Source organism: Cibotium barometz, chromosome 40, assembly GCF_041138505.1.
Source record: "Cibotium barometz isolate CiBa-2024 chromosome 40, ASM4113850v1, whole genome shotgun sequence".
NCBI lineage: Eukaryota > Viridiplantae > Streptophyta > Polypodiopsida > Cyatheales > Cibotiaceae > Cibotium > Cibotium barometz.
The window spans coordinates 40,140,836-40,164,439 of NC_141085.1; the positions used below are offsets into that span (position 1 = coordinate 40,140,836).

At 48.8% G+C, this 23,604-nt stretch overlaps 1 protein-coding gene across 5 annotated transcripts in view; it reads right to left on the bottom strand.

Moving 5' to 3' along the window:
- Nucleotides 1-23,604, bottom strand: part of LOC147615494 (transducin family protein / WD-40 repeat family protein) — a 275,467-nt gene that overhangs the window by 187,141 nt on the left and 64,722 nt on the right. For all 5 annotated transcript variants that reach the window (XM_086779594.1, XM_086779593.1, XM_086779592.1 and 2 more), the window contains 2 exons: nt 22,368-22,625; nt 21,877-22,281 (listed from right to left, as the gene is read on the bottom strand). In XM_086779594.1, coding sequence (XP_086635720.1) covers nt 21,877-22,281; nt 22,368-22,625 — 663 coding nt within the window. The remainder of the gene's footprint in view (nt 1-21,876; nt 22,282-22,367; nt 22,626-23,604) is intronic.

A 23,604-nucleotide genomic window follows, 5' to 3' on the forward strand; every position in this document is an offset into this window, starting at 1 on the left:
TCTTCCTTTACCCGTTTTGATGCCAAACCTTAGGGTTTTTGTAGAGCTTCTTGAGATCTTTCATTTGAGCCTCTTTCTTGCAAATTTTTTCTCAAGATTTGGGAGCTTGTGAACCTTTCTCCATGGCTGAAAGTTGAGCTTTCATTGCCAAGTTCTACTCAACATAGATGGCTGCAAGCATCATATTATGGTGATTTCTTCTCTCAATGAGCATGGAGACTAGCAATGGGGCTGAATTTTCACTTCCACGTTGAATTTTGGGGCTGATTTTCGCTGATTTTCGTCGCCTCTTCCATGCCTCCTCCAAGCTATGAAGCTTAGCCACAAGCTTCATGAAGGATTGCTAAGTGTTTTAGCCCTTTTTGGTGAGATTTTGGGGAGCATTTCATGGCCAATGGAGAGGGAGAAATGGTGTTCTTTGGCTGCAAATCAGGGAGCAAAAAGAGGCTACGTTTTTCTTCAACAAGAGGCTTCTTCAACATTTTCTACCATTGAAGCTTTCCGGATGACATTGGTGAGTGGTTTGATCAATTTCTTGCAAGTTTGAAGCATTTGGTGGAGCTTGGGAATGGATTAGGGTTGGACACATTCAAACTCCCCTAATTTTCAGAAATTAACCATTAAAGCTTGACCATTCACATGCCAATATTGCTTCTCCATGCATTATTGATGGCAATGGTGAAAGGAATTGATTCCACATGAGCTTGGCCAATTCATAGATCACATTTTGGGGGATTTTCTTCATTATGTCTCATTTGGCATGCCATTGATGGAATAGCAAGCTTATGCAATGTTTTTGGAGTCCCTCATGCTCATCTTGATGCCATATGGACACTATGGATGCTATACCTAGCCATGCCAATGCTATGTTTTACACATGGGCATAAGAGAGCATAAGTTTTGGAAGCATGCATTTGTCAATATGATGTGAAAGGGATTGTTGGAATGCAATTGCAAATGCCTTGATTGTGGTTAACAAATGCTTATGCAAATGCCATGGTGAGGGCATTGTGAATTGTTGGTTTATGTTGGAGCTTTTGGATGATGGATTGAGGCATGAGTCCATGCTTTATTGATGAGTTCTAAATTGTAAAAGGGCATGAGTCATGCTCAATACTTGTAAGCCAACAAACTTGTTCTATCATTTGATATTATCCACATCATTTTGTACCTACACTCACCATTGCTACCACTTCAAGTTTCTATAGAATCTAGCAATGTGTGAGGGTACCTTGGCATTGGTTGGAGAGGCCAAGGGGAGAATGGCTTGAACTCTTTGTGCCGTGATTGCTTGGTAAAGCGGTACAAAGGGGGATTAGGTACACCGGTGTGAAGAAATGGCCTCAACCTTCACCTTGGAGGAAAACTCGGTGAAGGGGTGAGAAGAGCTTGGCCGGGAGATCGGCAAGCTTCAACGCGCGTCCTCAACAATCCTCACCATCGACTTTGTGGATGCATTTGGACAATGGGGCCCCTTTTCCGTCATATTGTGTGGATATTGCAAATGCTTTGATGGACAAAGAGTGCATATGATCTTTCATGACATTGTGGGATACAAAGAGTATTGCATTGTGATTTGAGAAGTTGCATTTTCATTTGAGATTTGGTTCCAATTACAAAGGAGACTCTATCGGAATTTTTCCAACAAGGGAGCCAAACAAGCTTATTGATTGGAGATTTACCCCATGGATACACTTGAAGAGTTATTCACAACTACCAAGGGGAGAAACACCAATCATTTGTAGCCGGATTGAGCTTTGGGACCGAATTTTGGGAATTTCTGGGATTTTACAAAACCCTAATTCAGTCCTAGGGTTTTTGGGATTAGGTCCGAGTGATTACACGACTCTATTCTACTCCTTGAGAGTTTTCAAATGAGCCATAGAACCCCTTAATCGGATATCACAATCTCGGTCAAAGTAGTCATGTTGACTTTCTGGTCAAAGTCAAACAGAATATACTTCCACTTTGACTGAATCAAAATGCTTTTAGGGGTAGGTTCTATCTTCCGTTAGCTTTCTATAGAGCCGTCAAAATCCTAATTCCGACATATATTTTGCGTTTTAGAGCCAAATTACTACTTTCAGCTGTCCCGCACAAACCCTAAAACAGAGAGTACTTGCCCACACCTAATTCTTACTGTGTTCATTTGGGAGGATAGTAGACACCATTACCTACCCATAGAACCTTCTTTTGTCCAATTCCGACATCATTTGGGCATTCTACCAACATCTTGCATTTCTTCACTATGCCGAAGGGAAGACCACGCAAGGGTGGGGATGTTGTGCAAGAAATGATCATTGGTGATGAGGACATGGAAGGTAATATGGATGCAAGGGATGCATTCATCAATGAAGACAATGGGGGCAATGTACATAATCAAATTTCTCAAGGGACACAAGCGGCGGTTAACCATGACACCCTCATGCAAATGCTTGTACAACGGTTGGAGACCTTAGACTCCAAGCTTGATTCTCATTTTGAAACATTATCCTCACGGATTGGTGTGATGGAGGACAAGTTTGGGAAGTCTCAAGCACAAGAAAAGCATGGGAATTATGGTGACTATGAGCAAAGAAAAGGCAAGGGCATCTTGAATGAGGATTCCATGAAGGCCGTACAAGAGGATCCATTGGGAGCATCCACTCGGGGATTCATGGCGGATGCACGGAGACCTCTTGTCAAGGACATGTTTCCTCCTTCTTTTCATTCGGGTTTGTCTCACCTCAATGCATCAAAGGGTCCTACCTTTTCTAGGGCAATGCATTCAAGGGAAGAGGATGAGGTGTTTGTGAATGATGAGGAGATTGCACTCGATTGGAATCAAATGTCCTTTGCCCAAAGACAAAGGGATGCTCACGAGAAGTGGATGGAATTGTCGAATATCATCAAGAGGGATTACAAAGACTTTGCACAATTTATGGAGTCATACTCGAAGATGCAAAGATTCAAGCCCTCTACCCAACATGATAACCCATCCCACATATCTTCCAAGGATGTCAAAGACAAAATCTCACTATCAAAGTTCAAAGGTGACGGGTCATCTCCGCAAGAGTTGGAGGAGTGGGCTACCAAGCTTGACACCTATTTCCAACTTTACCCAAAAAGTGAGCGTGATATGGTACAATTTTCCTCCTTACATCTTGAAGATTATGCTCATCAATGGTGGAGGCACTTGGTCAAACAAGGGAACACGCCATCAACTTGGGAAGGATTGAAGCGGGAGATGAACTTGGCCTTCATTTCACCCTTAGTGCTCGACCGATACCATGAAGAATGGTATGAGCTTTCTCAAAAGGGGATGATGGTGAGAGGTTACATCAAGAGATTTTTGAAGCTTTCAATGTACGTGGAAGGCTTGAGTGAAGACATGAAGATGAAAAAGTTTGTGCATGGGCTTGAACACTTCATCAAGGCGGATGTGTCGGCTCAAAGGCCTAGCTCTCTGAAAGAAGCTATGAGGTTAGCCGAACTCTATGAGCCAAAGTACAAGAGGTCTCAGCCCATGACCTTCACCAAAGACACACTCAAACCAACCACTACTTCTTACAATTTTGGGAAAGGTCCTACCTCTACATTACCATCCTCTAATCCAAGAACTCCTACATCATTTGGGGGTGGACAGCCAAAGAATGGGATACATCAATTTGATGCCAAAAAGAGTAGTGACTTCATGAAGAAGAAGCCCTTTCAACCCTTCAAGAAGACTCAAAGAATGGATGATCCAAAGATTGAGGAGTTGAGAAGCAAAGGGCTATGTTTCAAGTGCAAAGAGAGGTGGTCACCCGGGCATGTGTGCAAATCAAAGAAGATTGTGGCCACTATGATCCTCATGGATGAGGAAGAGAACAAGGATGACTCTCATGACATTGAGGAATGGGAGGATTGCAATGAAGAAGCACTTGAGGAGTCACTTGAAGACCATTCTTTCATCACGGAGGATGGTGAGTTTCCGTTTGATCCGGGAGGTGGAGTTAAGGAAAGCCTTGTGGACGGAGACATGCCTACCAAATGCAGAAATTTCAGCTTGCATATGCTCTATCTCACAAGAGTTGTTGGCGGGTTGCAAGAACCCAAGCACACTAAGGTTGGTGGGGACCATCAATGGGAGGGTTGCACATATTCTTGTGGATTCCGGGAGCACTCATAGCTTCATCAACTCTAAATCCATCAACTCTCTCAAACTCAACACAAAGAAGACACCTACAACGTTCCAAGTGCAAGTGGCAAATGGGGAAAGTGAGAAGACTAGCTTGGTTTGCCCTTCTACAAAAGTGGTTTTATCCTCTTCATACACTTGGGAAGGTGATTTGGTGGTTTTGGATATGGGTCCCATCGACATTATCATGGGGTGTGATTGGTTGGCTTCACTTGGTGACATTCACATGAACCTTCAACAAGGTTTCATGAGCTTTCTACATCATGGGCAACAAGTGGTACTTGCTGCAAATGCACCTAAGAAGCTCTCTTTGATCACTCCAAGGCGACTCAAGAAAGAGATTAAGGCTTTTGGCACTATCTATGTGTTACATGTTACCCAAGAGGGGATGGAAGGCAGTGGACAGCACATAGATGAGGAAATGGCAACTCTTCTTAAGGAGTATGAAGATATTTTGCAAGTGCCAAAGAGTCTACCACCTAAGAGGGAGATTGACCATGCCATAGTACTTGAACCGAATGCAAAGGTTGTCAACAAGCCTCCTTACCGTTTGTCTAAGGTAGAAAGAGAGGAAGTGGCTAAGCAAGTGCAAGATTTGCTTGCTATGGGTCTTATTCAACCTTCACAATCTCCATTTGCATCTCCCGTTCTCTTGGTGAAGAAGAAGGATGGATCCTTTCGCATGTGCATTGATTATCGTGACTTGAACAAGGTCACAATCAAGAATAGGTATCCCATACCTCGCATTGATGATCTTCTTGATGAGCTCAAAGGGGCAAAGTTCTTCACCAAGATTGATTTGAGATCGGGATATCATCAAATAAGGATGAAGGAAGGTGATGAAGAGAAGACAGCATTTAGGACGGAAAGGGGATTGTTTCACTTCATGGTGATGCCCTTTGGTCTTACAAATGCTCCGGCCACTTTTCAAGCATTGATGAATCGGATATTGGCTCCCCTTCTTTTCAAGTTTGTGCTAGTGTTCTTCGATGACATCTTGATCTATAGCAAGAGCAAAGGGGAACATCTATGTCATGTGAAGCAAGTGTTTAAAGTGTTGAGGAAGCACAAGCTTTATGCAAAGGAGAGCAAATGCACATTCATGGTCAATGAAGTGGAATATCTTGGACACTTGGTGGGTGAGAATGGCATAAGGGCTGAGCCTAAGAAAGTGGCATGTGTCAAAGAGTGGCCAACACCAAGCAATACAACTCAATTGAGAGGATTTTTGGGATTATCTTCTTTCTATAGAAGATTCATGCAACATTATGCATCCATTGCGGCACCTCTTACCGACTTGCTCAAGAGGGAGGCTTTCTTTTGGGATTCCATTGCCAACAAGAGCTTCAATGAGCTCAAGGAGTTGCTCACTTCAGCCCCTATACTTGTATGTCCGGATTTTGCAAAGACATTTTATGTGAGGGCGGATGCAAGTGGTAGAGGAATTGGGGCAGTTTTGTATCAAGAGCATGGAGTCATTGCATTTGAAAGCAGAAAGCTTACCGAAAAGGAGATGGGGCTTCATGTTTATGAGCAAGAGATGCTAGCCATACTTCATGCCATCAAGAAGTGGCATCACTATCTTTATGGTGCTCATTTCAAGGTGAGAAGTGATCATAGGGTGCTGAAATTTTTCCTCTCCCAACCAAATCTTTCTCCAAAGCAAAAGAGATGGCTGGCCACACTTCAAGGATATGATTTTGAGATATCCTACACACCCGGGAAGGACAATGTAGTGGCGGATGCATTGTCTAGAATGTGGGCATGCGCTACAACTTCAATCATGGAGGTATATAGTGAATGGATCAAGGGGATTCAAGAGGAATACCTCATCAATGAAGGTGCTGCCCATATTTATACCAAATTACAGCAAGGTGATGGTGGAGAGTTTCCTCATTACAAGTTTCACAATGGTCTCTTGTAGTACAAGGATAAGGTGTATTTGGTTCCTACCTCATTCTACATACCAAAGGTGCTTCATGAGATGCATTCTTCACCACTTTCGGGCCATCTTGGTGTACTCAAAACCTATGATAAAGTGAGCAAGAGTTTTTATTGGAAAGGTATATGGGGAGATGTGAAGAAGTTTGTGATGGAATGTGCTTCTTGTCAAAAGAATAAGAATAGCCATCAACTCCCAAGTGGTTTACTTCATCCATTACCTATTCCGGATGGTAAATGGACTCACATTTCTATGGACTTCATCACGGGTCTACCAAAGACAAAGCATGGATGGGATCAAATATTTGTGGTGATTGATAGGCTTACAAAATCAGCCCATTTCATTGCTTCAAAGACCACTTATGGAGCATCTCATATTGCCAAGCAATTTTTGGAACATGTATTCAAGATACATGGCTTGCCACTCAACATAGTTTGTGATCGAGATACCAAGTTCATGGGGACTTTTTGGAGGTCATTATATGAGAGCTTGGGTACTCAAATCACTCCATCTACGGCCTATCACCCTCAAACGGATGGGCAAACGGAGTGCACAAACAAATGGCTTGAGGTGTACTTGAGGCACTATTGTCATGACATGCAAACATCTTGGGATGAGTGGCTTTATCTTGCTGAATTTTGCCATAATTCAAGCAAGCATTTGAGTATTGGCATGTCACCATTTGAGGCTCTCTATGGATATCAAGTACATGTGCCATCGATAGCCTTCCATGAAGACAAAGTGGTCAATCCATTGGCAAAAGAAGAGTTGGAAAGAATGAGACAACTTCTTCAACTTTGCAAGGACAATATGAAGAAGGCTCAAGATGTCATGAAGGCTAATGCGGATGTTCATAGAAGGAATGTGGAGTTTCAAGAGGGTGATTATGTGCTATTGAAGCTTCCCAAGAGTCGGCATAACACTCTCAAAGGTGTAACCAACTCAAAATTGGCTCATAGGTGTTATGGACCATACTTGATTATCAAGAGGGTTGGTGATTTGGCCTACAAGTTGGATTTGCCTTCTTCGACAAGGATCCATAATGTGTTTCATGTATCTAACCTTAAGAGGTTTATGGGATCTTTGCCTCAAGAGATGGAAGAGCTTCCACCCATGAATGAAGAAGGTGAGATCATTTATGAGCCGGAGAGGGTTATTGGCAAGAGGACAAGAGAGTTGAGAAATCGGAATATTGATGAATACCTTGTCAAATGGAAGCAATTACCCATGGATGAGGCTACTTGGCAATCATTGGAGTATGTCCAACAACATGGCTTACTTGTGGATGACTTTCCGTGACTAAGTGGTATGGTTTACTTGAGCAAATTGGGTAATATGAGGAGAAGTATACATGCTGTAATTTCTGGACAGCTTTGGGAAGGTCTACTATTGGGCCTATTTTTCTACTCCAACAAGCTTCATGGCGTATCCTAATGAAAGATTATGATGTGGGCTACATATGGCTGAGTGTACATATCATTTTCAGCCCAATATATGGAGTCTAAATGAAGGATTTTCAAGGGTCTTCCTGCCACATCCTCATTCGGACCACCATAAAACTCTGGATAAGACATCATTTTTACCCTCAAGCTTCACCTTCAGTCCCAAGAAAAACCCAAAAACACCTTCCTTCAATCTCTCACTCTGGGGCATACACCCTCGTAAGAGAAATACCTGAGCTATCCTCAGTCAAACAATGCCTGAGCAACTCCTCAGTGGGGGCACCAGAAGGATGTGAGGTGAAAAAAAGAAGAAAAGACCTGCCTCTATAGCCCTTCCACCTCGCAAACTTGGAAACACTACCACGAACGGGGCACCACCAGCCACCGGCTGGAACACTCTCTCACCATTCGCCACCCACCCACACCATAAGACAGCTCAAAACCACGAAGGACCATACACACTGTATAAACACAGCAAATACACCAAAGACCAGGACTCTGGCCAGGATTTACTGCCAAGGGAATACACCCTTGCGTCTGACAACCAAGCCTCTGTCTCCCGGTCCCTGTAATCTCCAGAGGGCACCCACACCAGCAACACTTCTTCACTTTCTCTGTAGCCCGGCTACCCTCTGTCTGCTGCGACCTGCCAATTGTCGTAGGCGAGCCCCACTGTCTCCAGCCCACACATCAGCACCTCTGCAACCAATGCACACAAAAGACCCAAGGCTCTCTCTCTGGTCAGCATCCACGCACTGCCTGCAATCATCGCCCACACAAGACCAGCTACTCCTCTCTAGAAGGCGCCCACACCAGCTAACCTTCAACTCAGCAGCTCCCACTCTCTGTGTGTCGTGACCAGCAGCTTCACCAACCACCAGAGCCTCGCGCAATCCTCAGCACCATGAACCACTGCTCAACGCAGCATCACCTTCCCTTGCTCTTGTATCTAGCCCAAGCCACATCACTTCAGTTCTTGCCAGCAGCCCTCTCTCTGCTGCTCAAATCACCAAGCTTACTATCTCCCTCTGCACCCATTACCTTTGCTCTCCTCAATCACTCCAGGGCCTCCATGGTTGTGCCTGCAGAACCAGCCCGGTTGTATACTTACATCACCAAGGCGCCTCCAGCTTTTTAGTTCTGCGCCAGCCTTCCATATCACCAACTTTGTGATCAACCCTTCGCACCTGGCTGCTGTTCACTTCATCTCACCTCTGCAGACTCACAGGCGGCAACCTTGCTGCACCTCTCAACTCGCCTCTCGTAGCAATGATACCCGCCAGCCACACACCTGCAGCTGCCCTTCACGCATTAGAGCCGCCAGCACCTACGTTCACAGCTGGCGCCCTCCAGCTGCACCTACCTCTTGTTGCACCCAAGAGACCCTCAAACAACACGGCATCTCCGCCTTCTTGTCTTCAGCCTGTGCCTCTGCAAGCCTCTCCAACCTTTCTGAGTCGACTTCACTTCCTCTGTTTTGCAGCCACTTCGCAAGGGCGACGACTCCACGCTGGCTCTCCCTGGCGTCTCTTTTCTGCAGCGCCACCCTCTGTCTTTACGCGATTGCCACCTTCCCCTTTTCTCCCGTCTTCTAGACGTCGAGCTGGCGGCCAACCCAGCCTTCCATGTGGCCATTAAAACTATGGCCATGTGGATTATATATATATATATATATATATATATATATATTCTTTTTAAAGCTTAATAATGGCCACACCCTCAATGGCTTCTCCTTCTCCTTATACTTTTCCAAAAGATACGGTGCCATAATCTTTCCTAAACAAGAGCTGCCCCCGGCCTCCGTCAGCTACATCATCAAACCAAACACAACCATTCCAGTCGTCGGTGCCCTGCATTTAGTCACCATCTGTACACCATGCTAATGCAATAAAACCTCCAGATCTCAGCGTTTGCTCCGGAAAACAAAACACGTGCATAAACCAACTTTCTGCCAAACCACTCGGCCTTTACACTTGCCAAGGCATTCAGGGCAAAGTTTATTCGCACACCACACGCACCATATGTACACTGACCAAAAACACCTTTCAAATTTTTACCTGACACTTGGCATACCAGCAGATATGACATGGGGCATCTATGCATTAAATGAGCAGGTTTTTGGGCGAGTCAGATGCCCAGGAGGTATGTCCGAGACTATTGCTAGCACCACTGATGTGAAGCAAGGATGCCCAATTTCCCCCACGCTATTTGGGTTATACATTGACGAGGTGGCTGACTTCATTACACGGGGAAGCGAAGATGCAGTTGATCTAGCAGGTACCTCAGTACATATTATGCTCTATGCTGATGATATTGTATTAGTGTCTGAGTCTCCAGGAGGTCTACAACAGCATCTACATGCACTCGATGATTTCTGCACACAAAGGGGTCTTACTGTGAACCTTGGGAAAACCAAGGTTATGGTCTTTCATACATCGAGACAGGGCAAGAGTCAGCTGACATTCACTCTCGCAGGACACCAGGTGGAGGTGGTGACATCATACGTGTACCTAGGGGTTACCTTCTCTGCAGCAACCACACGCTTTACCATGGGTTCAGCAGCCAGAGCTAGATTCACACGGGGATATGCAGCATTGGCTATGCTAGAGAGACAGTGCCACCAAGCGCATTTTCAGGAGCCCCAGACGAAGGAGTGGCTATTTGACACATTAGTCACACCAGCACTGATTTATGGAGCAGCGGTATGGGCGCCAGGCCTTGCTACCCATTGGTGGACACAGATAGAGAGACCACAGGCCCTCATGATGGCACGCATGATACGCAGCAAACCGTCAGTACCTCATGACATTATCCGAGCAGAGTTTGCTGCGCCTCCTATGATGGTAGAGGCCATATTCCAGACTATATGCCTGCTAGACAGATTCAGAGAGATGCCACAGGACAGATTGTCACACAGAGCTTTTGAGGCATCTAGACAGCTGGCTGAGGCAGGAGACAGAGGATCATGGTATGCACAGGTCACACATTGGTTCTCTCAGCATGGCCTAGACATGGATCATCTACCACCATTCCAGTTTGAAAGGGATGCACCACATATCCGTCTCTCTCATAGTGAGAGGAACAAAGTATTGAGACTAAAAATGTGATGTGGCGTGCTCACTGAAGCTCCCGCTACCCACCCTGCTCGCGCTGCCTGCACGCCCTTCCCCCCTTCCCGCCCACGCGCCCTTTCCCCAACCGCCTGCCCTCGCTTATGTGCCCCCCCCTCCGCCTGGCTCTCTTGCGCTGAAGCGCCCGCCCCCTTCTTCTCGCCTTTGCGCCCCCCTTCCCTCTTCAGCGCTCCGTCCCCCCCTCCGCCAGCCCTCTCTTTTTCCCCCACCCCTCCTTTCGCGCGCCCCCCCCCCCCCCCCCCCCCCCCCCCCCCCCCCTTGTTTCTGGTTTTTTCCGCTCCCTGGGGGTTCTTTCCTTTTTTCCTTCCGCCTTCCCCCTCCGCCCTTTGTGTGCAGCTCGGTTCTTGCAGGTCTCTCCGCATTCGCTCCGCCTTCGCCATAGCTTCAGACTCTTATGGAGGCTCCTTCCCCCCCCACCTCAGAGGGACTCTTCCGCAGCCCCCTCGCCCGCCCATGAGGATACCCCCATCAGGCTTTCTCTTTCGCCAGAAGAGGAAGCGAGCCTCGCCGCAGAGGTGGAACGCCTCCAGGCACATTCCACCATTTCCTGTATAGTCGGCACTCGCCCCAACAGAGGGGAGATCCGGGATCTTCTCCAAGCCCGCCTTCTTGCAGATGTGGGCAAGATCCTGGACGTTCAACTACTGGGCCGTGGACACTACCAGATCGAGTTCGAGACAGCCTAGAGCGTGGCCCAGGTCCTGGCCAGGAGTCCCCTTGACATCAGGGGCGCTCGGGCATCTTCAGACCTTGGCAGCATGGCTTTGACCCAGCAGCGGCCGAGTAGGGAGAGCGCCTTTTCCATGTTACAGTTTGCTTCCCTGGACTCCGCCGCGAGTTCCTTCCGCTCCTTTCGAGGCTAGGAGCACTGGTGGGCTCGGTGCTCGAGACTGGCCCCACAGCAGCTTCAGTGGTGGCTAGAACAGCTGGGCTACCTTCGGTCAGAGTTTTGGTTCCTGACATCTCCTCCCTTTCGAAGGTCATTCAGCTACCTAGGATAGGGGGGGATGGATTGATCAGAGAGTGGAGTTCTCGGGGCTCCCGAACCAGTGCTTTATTTGCAGGCAGGTCAGCCACCTGGCCAAGGCCTACCCTCGCAGGAGACCCCGACCTTCACCGCAGCAGCAGGCCCTTGATGGCCCGCCCACAGATGCGGCGCGGCAGGCAGCCTCCAGGACACTTGCTCGGCCCACAGAGACCTCGGAGTGGCAGCCTGGATAGGGGCGCCGTCGAGGGAGACAGCCACAGCAGCACGCCCAGAGACCAATGCAGCAGCAGCCACAGTCTCAGCATCACTGGGTTCCCGAGAGGAATAGCTTTGCTCCCCTTCAGGAGGAGACCCCAGCGCCGACTGAGGACCAGGAGATGCCAGCACACCCTCCTTCGCCCCCACCCCCCCTCCCCCGTCCCCCCCCTCTTGCCTCGCTTCCACCTTCGCCCCCTCCCGCCCGCGCTCCGGTTTCGGCAGCGGCTCCACCCCCCGTCCTCCCCCCCTGCTTGCCTCAGCTCCTCGGGAGGCCCTAGCAGTCCCTTGGCGTTCACCTGCAGTCCGGAGGTCTCTGAGCACCGACCTTGCTCGAGCACTGCAGATGAGACTTACCATGCCGATTCGGGCTTCACGGATATCATCTATCCGCAGTCGGTTGAGTCGTGTCGACACTAGACAGTGCTCGGAGGCTTTTGATTACTCCTTCACATGGCTTTTTGGAGCAGAGGGCCCCCATGAGCCAGCACCCATCAGAGTTCATGTAGTGATACCTCCGGCCCGTGGGGAGGAGGCACTTGATTCAGCGGTGGCCTTCTCATTCCCTCTCTGTGGCCCATGCGACCGGGAGTGGACTCTGGAGCTCGCTCTTAGCACTTTGAAGACTCAGGCAGTTGAGTTTTCTCACCATGTGAGCGATCTGGAGGTGACAGATGTGATAGGCCGACTATGGGAGTTGGCTCATTTTTTCTTTGATCCCGGGAGTGTGGATGCCTCAGGGATTCGACATTTGCTCGTTCGCATAGTGGCAGACCTAGCACGCAACCCTGGATATGTATGCATACACGAGGTTGCTCTGTCGGAGCGGGAGGCAGTCCCATGGGACACAGTCACTGGCGCCTCATCCGAGATTCTTGCAGCACACCGGGTGGGCAGATTCGTAGCCGCTCGGATGGGGACTATTCTCCATCCAAGCCGCTTGCGAAGGCCCGCCGTACGGCTGAGACAGCATCCACCTCAGCAGGTCATCCATGAGGATCATCTCATGGAATGTACAGGGCCTTGGCGGAGCACATTATATACGTTATCGTGGCTGCTTGAGGCAGGAGCTTCAGAGATGCCTGGTTGGGGGCAGTATTGATATTTTGTTGATGCAGGAGCACCATTTGGGTGAGAGCAGGATCCGGAGATATGGTTCGGTGATGCCTGGTAGATGGGACACCTTTTGGTCGGCACGGTTTGGCCCCTTGGGTGGGCAGGGAGGAGCATGTAAGGTCATTGCGGATGTATGGCGGCAGGCCATTGTGGATCGCGGGATCATTGTGCCTGGTAGAGCACAGTATGTCATTCTGAGGACGCATGATGAGCTCTTTGGCGTGCTCAGTGTCTATGCGCCCAACCATGCTAGTGCCAGAGCAGAGTTCTGGACCCAGGTTACGGATGCATTGCCAGAGGCCGCACATTGGTGTGTCGGGGGAGAGTTCAACATGCTTGAGGACCCGGCCGATAGGGTGGGAGGCAGTCATGTTACAGTGCACGGTACCGAGCTTGCAGCTTGGGAGCGATTTTGCATGACACTGAGGATCACTGATGCATGGCAGCATGAGGCCTTCTCCCGCTCACACGATAGTCTTAGTTTCTCTCGGTCGGATCGCCGGCAGGGAGGGACTAATCTATCACGGATTGATCGCTTTTATGTGGGCCACAGGTTAGGGGAGCAAGGGGGCTCCGTTGGCATTCTCACTGGCACCTCTTTTTCAGACCATGCGCCAGTTATTTTGACACTTGAGGAGAGGACACGGGAGACCAGCTTGTAGTTGAGGATCCCAGAGAGGGTACTTACAGATTCTAGTCTCGCTGAGGACATTGAGAGGATATGGCATGATAGTCAGAGCTCTGACTAAGATACAGCAGTTGAGGATCCCAGAGAGGGTACTTATAGATCCTAGCCTCGCTGAGGACATTGAGAGGATATGGCATGATAGTCAGAGCTCTGACCAAGATGCAGCAGGCTAGTGTGCCCAGGGACTCATCGAGCTCAGCTCTTTTTTGCATGTTGCAGCCTTGACACGGCTGGGAGAGGCTCGCGAGCGGGAGCGTCGGCTGAGACGTAGCCTTGCTTCGGTTCAGCGCAGACATGAGTTTTACTATCACCGCCAGGCCTCTCAGTGGACGCAGCTTGGTGATAGAGTGACTGGGGAGTTTTTTGAGATTACTGGACCCCACCATGCTCGAGCAAGAGTCCGCCAGCTTGGGAGGCCGGACGGATCAGTAGCTACTGAGCCCGAGGAGATCAGAGCCATTGCCACTGGGTTCTATAGAGACCTGCTTTCAGCGGAGCCAGCCACTGAGGCTCGCGATGCTTGCAGACAGACTGTGTGGGCCCATGTGCAGAGGAGGGTCACAGATCGTATGCGTACAGTTCTGGGTGAGCCTCTCTCAGAGGTTGAGCTTGCTGAGGCCTTGAGGGTCCTTCCGCGCCATAGTTGCCCAGGCGAGGACGGATTGACGCCTGCCTTTTTTATGCGCTATTGGGACCTTTTGGGGCCAGGCCTCCGCAGGGGCTTTCAGTATGTTTTGGACACTGGGGTGATGCCACAGAGCTTTTCAGAGGGCTTGATCTTTCTTATCCCCAAGGGGGAGGGAGTATCAGATGATATTCGGCATTGGAGACCTATTACGATCCTCAATACTGTCTACAAGGTCTTAGCAAAGGCCTTGAGTTTGAGGATCCAGCCCTTCCTGGGGGAGTCGATTCATGCTACCCAAACAGGATTCGTCAAGGAGCGTAGTATCCTTGACAACATTTTCACCTTTTGGGAGGCGACGGCCTGAGCTAGATTTCTTGGTGAGGACTTGGTCGTGATGCTTATCGACTTTGAGAAGGCGTACGATAGAGTCGATTGGGGTTTCTTAGAGGGCACTATGCTTTGCTTGGGCTTTGAGCCAGGTTGGATTCGAGGGGTGGCGGCTTTATATTCCACAGCTCGTAGCCAGGTGCTGATTGCAGGAGGACGGGGGCTGAGTTTTGAGTTGACCAGATCAGTCCGTCAGGGGTGTCCTCTCGCCCCGTTTCTTTTTCTCTTCTTTGCTGAGGCTATGAGCATGTATCTGACGGCAGAGGAGGTTGGTTTGAGAGGACTCCAGCTACCAGTCCGAGGGGAGGACCTCCTCGATGCTGAGTTTGCTGATGACACGGGTTTATTTTTGCATGGCCAGGAGGCCAATCTTCAGAGGGCAGAGCAGTCGCTCCAAGTCTTTAGTGCAGCTTCGGGAGCATTGATCAATTGGCACAAAATAGTGGCCTTTTGGATCAGTAGCACTCCCACTCCGGCATGGAGCCCAGACCCGGGTTTTAGATGGATTCCTCCTGGCACAGCAGTGCGATATTTGGGATGCCAGATTGGACTAGATTTGTCACGTGAGCAGCAGATTGCCCCGCTTCTTCTGAGCATTCGAAAGAAGCTTTTGTATTGGAGTACAGCTCGGCTATCCTTGGCTGGGAGGGTGGTGGTGGCAAATCACGTGCTTTTAGCGACCATGTGGTACATTACGTCTTGCTGGATCTTCTCGAGCTCTTGTATCAGCCAGGTACAGAGGCTGATCAGGAACTTTCTTTGGTCTGGGCGGGATGGTCAGCCAGCCCGGGCAAAAGGTTGCTTGGGCAGTTATTACACTTCCGCTAGCCTAGGGAGGCTTGGGCATTAAAGATCCAGTTGATCAGAGTAGAGCCTTATTGGGAAAGCTTATTGTTCGGGGGCTGCTTCCTTTCGCTGAGCCTTGGAAAGAGCTTCTTTTGCAGCGGCTGCAGGCTTGGGCTCCCCCAGTAGGGGGCACTTGGGCACCAGAGATAAGACGGATCTTCATAGAGATGAGGAGGACAAGCCTCAGTAGAGAATGGGAGGACAGATTTGCCTTGAGCATCCTAAGAGCTTGGGAGTTGCTAAGACCGGGGCTCTCTCAGAGACCTCCTTGTGATGAGGAGCGGGCCAGAAAGCCGCTCATCTGGAGCCCAGCGGTTCACACAGAGCAGGGTCATATGCTGGGTTCCCCCAGCTGGGGGCACTTGGGCACCAGAGATACGATGGATCTTCATAGAGATGAGGAGGACAGGCCTCAGTAGAGGATGGGAGGACAGATTTGCCTTAAGCATCCTGAGAGCTTGGGAGTTGCTGAGACCGGGGCTCTCTCAAAGACCTCCTTCTTGTGATGAGGAGCAGGCCAGACAGCCGCTCATCTGGAGCCCAACGGTTCACACAGAGCAGGGTCATATGCTGGGTTCTCGGCCTCATCTAGCCTGGGGACCATTGGTGGCAGGCCTAGCATGTAGTTTTGGAGACTGGCAGGCCTTCTGCAGTCTCCCAGAGGAGATCCATGTGGAGAGGCTGAGTCACTTCAGAGGGGGGTTGATTATGAGGGATGACATTCAGGAGGCACTCACAGAGGAGTGGTTCACGCCTCTCGAGCCCGTGGCCCCACGGTGGATGGGAGCCTTTACACAGTTGGAGATCCTGATTGCTGTCAAAGCTTGCACTGAGGATGGCAGATGCCTCTACTATGAGATCCAGGATGAGGGCAGACTTCAGAGAGTGGAGGTGGAGTCGCCTTTGGTTGCAGAGTGCATCTTTCAGAGGATACGGGTAGTGGCCGCCGCTTCTCGGAAGTGGCATATTGACCTAGACCCTGCAGATGTGGACTCTAATTGGCGCATATGGGCATATGCAGCGCGCCCCTTGGCCCGGCTCCAGTGGGACCCTGGCAAGTACGAGTGGCATGATCCTTATGCATCCCTTGAGGCCACAGAGATCGCCTTTTTCCAGTATACTGTTCGGTTGGGGCGACATATTTTGACGGCGAGGAGGATGGTCTCTCCAGCTGCATCGGGGCACTGGCGGCTACAGGGACTCTCACAGGAGTTCCTGGAGGATTTTGGGACCAAGCTCTGGGCTAGTCGACAGGCACGCAGGATCTCGACTTTCCAGTGGTTGGTCGCCCACAGGGGCTCTGCAGTTGGCACCTGGCTTGTCTACAGCGGTCTTCCGGCGGCCTGCGTCCGATGCGGCCACCCTATGGAGACACAGAGACATTGCCTATGGGACTACCCTCAGGCGCAGCAGATTTGGTTGCGGATGCTGCGCATTCTGGCCCCCCTCTCTCCAGAGGGTATGTATACATGGGGTGCCGCTGCTTGGTCCACTTCGTCAGGGCCTGCTATGGGCTATGAGACGGAGCAGGACAGCCAGGCCATCAAATTCATTAGGGGCCAGCCTCACCTTGTTCCTTCACCGGATTTCTCGTCCGCCGGCTGGACACAGGAGAGGGATCTACGATGGGAGCTCCTCAGCAGCCTCACCATCTGGTTCACCTGGAGGGCCCGGTGTTTCAGGGCCTTTGAAGGGAGACTGGAGCCACCAGCAGAGACTGTCCGGGGGATTTGGCAGGAGTTGATCCACACCCTGCGAGGACAGTATGACCGCATCTGGGGCGACTCGGATGAGGCGATCTTGCGGCGGCGCCAGGCCTTCCACACCACTTGGCGCAGCGGCCCCTTCTATACCCTACACGCGGGGTCCCCCCGTTGCCACTACAGGCCACCTGTCTGGCTTTTCCCCCCTCCTATTGTATGATATAGCCCCTCAATTCTTTAAACTGATACTTGTACTTTTCAGCACCTAGGGAGAGTCTCCCTGGCTGCCTTGCTTTGTTCTCTGCTCTATTTTTCTTATGAGCAGGAGACGATCTTTTGTAGCCCTACGGGCGTTTTTATATAACTAATGAAAGGATCTTTTCTCGGGGAAAAAAAAACAAAGTATTGAGACAAGACCTATGGCAGCTCTATACACGAGAGACATGGATATCGCCTACACAACCTCTTCCACCGAAGATGCTGTACTACAGAGATCACTTCATGAGTATCACTGATGATGGATTTTTAGAGAGCCCTAGATACATGGAGGGCTTTTTACCACACGGTTCCCGAGTAGCTATGGGTCAGCTTAGAGTCTCATCACATCGATTGGAGATCAAGACTAGCAGAGCAGCAAAGAGGAGAGGGTATGCAGATTGTGCAGAGAGGAGGTGGAGAGTGAGGAGCATTATGTATGCAAATGTAGAGCATATACAGCCATGAGAGAGAGATATCCCATTTTATTCAGAGAGCCACATTCCCTACGCCAGATCTTTGAGGCAGCAGACCAGCGCATACTAGGGAGATTCATTCTAGACATACAGTGTCACACAGAGACATCATTACAGGCTCAGACAGCTCCAGAGGGGGGACGACAGACATCATTACAGGCTCAGACAACTCCAGAGGGGGGACGACAGACACAGATTACTACATTTTTTCAGAGATCTACCCCAGTCCCAACCCCTACACAGCAGGGAATTACTCTCCAGAGAGCAGAGACACTTAGAGCCCGCAGGAGACAGAGGACACTTGTCTTTCGAACACCACGCCTATACCAGAGAGAGATGACAGAGATCAGAGCTTAGTTTCACAAAGAGGGTGCAAAGCGACTGGCTCGCTTCAGAGCAGACCCAGGCATGTTCTTCAGGGAGCTGTGGACACCCCCTTCATTGATGTATACCATTTTATACCCCCAGGATGGTAAAGGATGGAGCTAGCTAGGTTGCATATCATGATTGTATACTCCATGCATATAGCTTTGCATTCTCCTAGTAGTAGAGCTCCATCCCCTCCCCCACTCGTTGTACTTCTTGCACACCCAAATTCAGCTTTTTAGTTCAGTACTTTTTCATTTTGTTGGGATGACAGAGGATACCCCACACAGGTACACTGATTTGTCTCATAGGTTGAGTTCGGTCTTTTGGAAGATGTTAATAAAATCTTTCTTTCTCTCTCATAGCTGAGGGAGACCTCTCGGCCATACTCATTAGCCTCATGCTTGATATTTGGGAGAGTGGTATACCATCTACTCGGAGCTGATGTTGCTCTCATGTTTCAATGTACTTAGAATCCGATGATGAGTTTCCATGGACAGTTTTGTATCACCCCAGTGAGATAGCTATGTTTATGTTTTCTTTCTATTTTATTTTCCATTCCATGGTGAGATATGCCATGGACATTATTGTATTACTTTGGTCTCATAGGCCCATTGGGTCTTTAGTAGACGCTTAATATTTCTTTCTTTCTCTCACTTCTGCACATGGCGTGAACACCATCGCACCCCCCCTCTGTTCGTGCCCATCTGTCGTCGCTACACCTGCAATGTTGCCTGTTGTGCCTGTTTGCGCCCATCCACCTTGTTGTGCACACCCCTTTTGTGTCATATCCTTGCCTGCCCTCCATGTATCTGCAAAGGGAGGGGCAATCCCTTCTATGATCTACTTGACAAGAGCGTACTCCTAGGCCCTTAAAAATATATATATAAAAATGACGTATTATATTTCAGTCTAGGATAAAAGATGTCCAGTACGCGTATTGTACTTCGCCGTATTATACGTCCTGTCCCATACTTGGCTTTTATGATCAGGAGGAGTACTTGGCTCAGGAGGGGTAGCTGTCCATTTTAGTTCCCATCTCTACAAGTTCTCAACTTCGTCCAGAAGGACGGGGATGCACGGTATCTTTGGGTGCGGCTATAGCTTAGCGGTGACAAAGTCATCCACATTGTTGTGTGTTATTTTTCACCCAGCCACTCCCCTTATGCCGCAAGCATGGCCAGTCACCGTACTTACCATTATATGGGGATATTATCACTGTACTTACCATTATATGGGGATATTATGGAGTTCTCACAGGTGGGCGAAGTCCTCCTACTTAGGAGCTTCAACACCAGGACGGGGAGTCAACAGGTCCACTACTCGATCTGGATGACCCTATCAAACTACAAGAGTTGGACATCACTATCACTGGGCTGCAAAGATCATCACAAGACCATGAGGAGGTCATGGTGTATGGAAGACATTTCTTACAGCTAGGAGTTGCACATGGCCTTGTTATCTATAACAAGATGTCCCGTTGGCCATCCTCCGACGCCCTCACCTTGTTCCATCACTCAAGAGGTACCAGCATCATGGACTACCTTATGGGATCTCCGGCATTGGTGCACCATCTCGCCGACTACTCCATCCCACCACCGGCAGTAAACAGGGTCAAGCTCGTGATCAAATGCACCTAGGTGGAATGTGAGATGAGGGATGGTGGCGGATGTGTGGAGGTAAGAGTGAAAGAGAGGTAGGCATGGTCAGCTTCAAAGGGGGCCACCACATCTACCGCCAACAACACGATGTGGACCTACTATCCCCATACCCACCCTCACATCACAACTATCCACCATACTCCACACATCTGCCACCACTTTGTTCATCTGCATGCGGGGTCTACCGCCAAGCAACCTTGCGGTTCCATGCCCCAAAATTGTTCGTATGATGCCAAATGCCAAGCCACACGCTCCCGTCTTAAGCATGAGGTATGGATTGGGAACATCACGAGCACAACGGATCTCTCAACGCCTCACCAACACAAGAAACGAGAGTTCTACGCTTGGAAAGAGGATGAGTTATACCGACTTTTCTTAGGGCTGAACTGCAGAGATGCCTGGAAGAAACTCAAAGAACATCACCCCCCCAAACTCCAAGAACATCACCCCCCCAAACTCCAAGAACATCACCACCCCACACCTATCACCTGCCCGGACACATGGCACTCCTACGCACACTCCCTCTATCATATTCCCCATTAGCCACCTCTACCCCCACCACCAGATCTCCACCCCACCACCTCCACCTTCTTCACAAAGGGCATGGTCCTCAAGGCCATTCGTAGACTATGTAATGGGCGAGCCCAGGATTGCGAGGGACTCATTGCCAAGTACATCTCACATGCCGATGACACCCTAGCACCCCTACTAGCCTACATAATCAATAAAGCCCCTTGTGAAGGATTTCCACCCGCTTGGTCCGCTAACACCATTAACCCCATCCTCAAAGCCAAAGATCCACTTGATCCTAATAATTACAAGGCGATCATGATTGGCCACACATTGGCCAAACTCTGATTTTTTGCTAGAGGTGGAGCTCAGTTCATTTGCAGAGAAACAGGGATGCAAAGCCTCAGGACAAGCAGGCTTTAGGAGAGGCTACTCTACCCTTGACCACATTTTCACCCTCCGTGCCATCATGGAGGACGGTAGAGAAAGACATCAAAGGAATTACTGCTACTTTGTAGACTTCCGCAAAGCATTTGATATTGTACCCCGAGCCCGCATCCTACACCATCTATAGGAGATAGGAGTCCCATCTAACATGGTTTGGAGCATCATCGCCCTCAATAAGTCCGTCACCGGACGCATGAGAGCCCTTGGATGACTAACACAGCTCGGTGGTGGAAACATAACCTTCAGAAAATCTGGCATACTAAATTCCCACTCCAATCTAGATTATTTTTATGGCGATGCTTGTTGGGAGTTCTCCGAGTTGGAGAATTTCTTGAAAAAAGACAGCTCTACTGCAAAATGCCCTTCTTGTCGCTGCATAAAGAAAACAGTAATGCATCTTCTTTGGTCTTGTCTACAGACCAAAAGTTTCCTTCGGCAAATTTCACACTCTTAGACTCAGATTCCTCCTTTAGACTTTTTTGGCTTTTTGGCCATGGCCCTTTCTAATCACGACTAGATATTGGAATTTGGGACAATATGGCATGCAAGACATCAGTTGGTTTTTCATTCTGTACGGATTGTACGCTATCGGTACTTTTGTCAATCCTTGCATCAATCTTTGTTTGACACCATCCATCTGCATCAGATCGATGATGGCCAGTTGGCTTTGTGTTTTCACTATTTTTAACTTGTATCATCTCCCTCGCCTTGAGGGCTTCCTTTTTAATATAGTAAAGAAAACAGTGCTTTTACAAAAAACAAAAAAAACAAAAACAAAAAGTGTGTGTTGGGGAGGGAAGGGGGTTATGTGTGCCATATGCCTGGGAGCAAGCATGCACATGAGGGTTGGAATAAACAGAATGTTAGAAGCTCTACCTCAGCAACAATGAACTTGGTGTCAATTGTGAATCGATTCTCCAAGATATCCAAACTTTGCAGCAGTTTGTCATTGGCCTCAACTGCCACTTTACAAGATAGCCTTTCTGATATGTCGTTGCCAACAAGCCATGATGTCGGATAGCCACACCGAGTAGAATCCTCAAACTGCCAACACGGGTGGGCCTGCACAAGCTGAGCCTGATACTGCAAGGCGAATCTCATCTTCATTGCAGCAAAAGTATCAACTCCAGCCAATATAACATTGGAATTTTGTGTTTGCAAATCTCGTGGAAAGCTACCCTGCACAGCCCTTACTGAGAGTTGCTTCAAGGTAGGACTCTGACTATGATCTGGTACTTCCTTACAACTCACAGCTGAGTTCAGATGTTCCAGTGCTTGTAGCTATTCAACAGAACACATCATCAAGAAATCCATTTAAGACCTTAAATCTGCTTTAATCACATGATAATCCTACATAGAACACCTACCGGTAGCCCCCGTCTTTCTAGAGCAGACGATGTTTTCAAGATGATCCACTTGCGAAGAGCCATGGCAGAGGCCACACTCAAGCCCGATTGCACAACAAGTTTGGCAGCCAAGAGAAGGCAAAAATTTCCCACTTCAGGATCCTGAAATGCTAGCCCGCTTCTTTCTGATGACACCACCCAAAAAGCCACATTGATCTCTGCCAGCATCAATCTGCCTGTCAGTTCTTCGATTGCCCGGAATCTTTCACCCACTAGCCACTGCATAGAAAAGCGCATGCACATCAGACCATGCAAAAACCACCTTGCAAAAAGCTAACAATTATATTGTCATTGGTTACTGGCCTGCTTTTGTGAAAGGCACATCTAAGCAACACAATTTTTTCTTTTGCTTAAAGAACATCTCTAAAAATACTTTACAAACAATTCTATTCTCTCTCTCTCACATGGACCCCCTCACATTGTAGCATTGTACTGGGTGGCACTTACAGGGCTGTTGTTTCTTCTCTAAGCTGTAGCCGGGATTTTTTATCATGTTTCTTCCATGATTTTGTCACTGTATGGACATATTGTAACACTTTTGGTCTCATAAGCCCTTTGGTCTCTTGTAGAATAGAACTTTCTTTCTTTCTCTCTATAATGCTGAGATAGACAACTTTTAAGTTAATTTTTAGTCTTTCCATGGCTCAGTATTTCATGGATTTGTTGTAATACTTCTGTTCTCATAGAGCCATTGGACCTTAATATATCATCTTTTACATAAAGACTCATCAAATCCCTGAGAGAGGGCTACCCGAAGTGTTTGGATATGCCTCCATGTCAGCCTTTAGAGGGCTACCCGAAGTGTTTGGATATGCCTCCATGTCAGCCTTTAGAGGGCAAACACTCACCACTGTTGGGTTGTGTGGTTCAAGAGGAGTAGCATGCTTGTTTAGGCTTCATATGCACAGGATGCTCATGCTGATTCAACAGGGTGATGAGGCCTGGTTTATGTGGGCACGTTGTCGTGCCATGGCACGTCTATGGTGTGAAACCATGCATATGAGGCCATTAAATGCAAATCCAAATGCATGGGATTAAGTGCCATGACTTGAGTCATTATATGATGCCTAAGTACATATGTTCATATTGTAAATGAGGTTCAATAAGACGAGCTGAGGCTGAGTCAGGTCTCGAAGCTTCTGTACATGAGTGTGGTGTGAATTATGGAGCTTTATGCTTATGGTAGACCTTGTAGTAG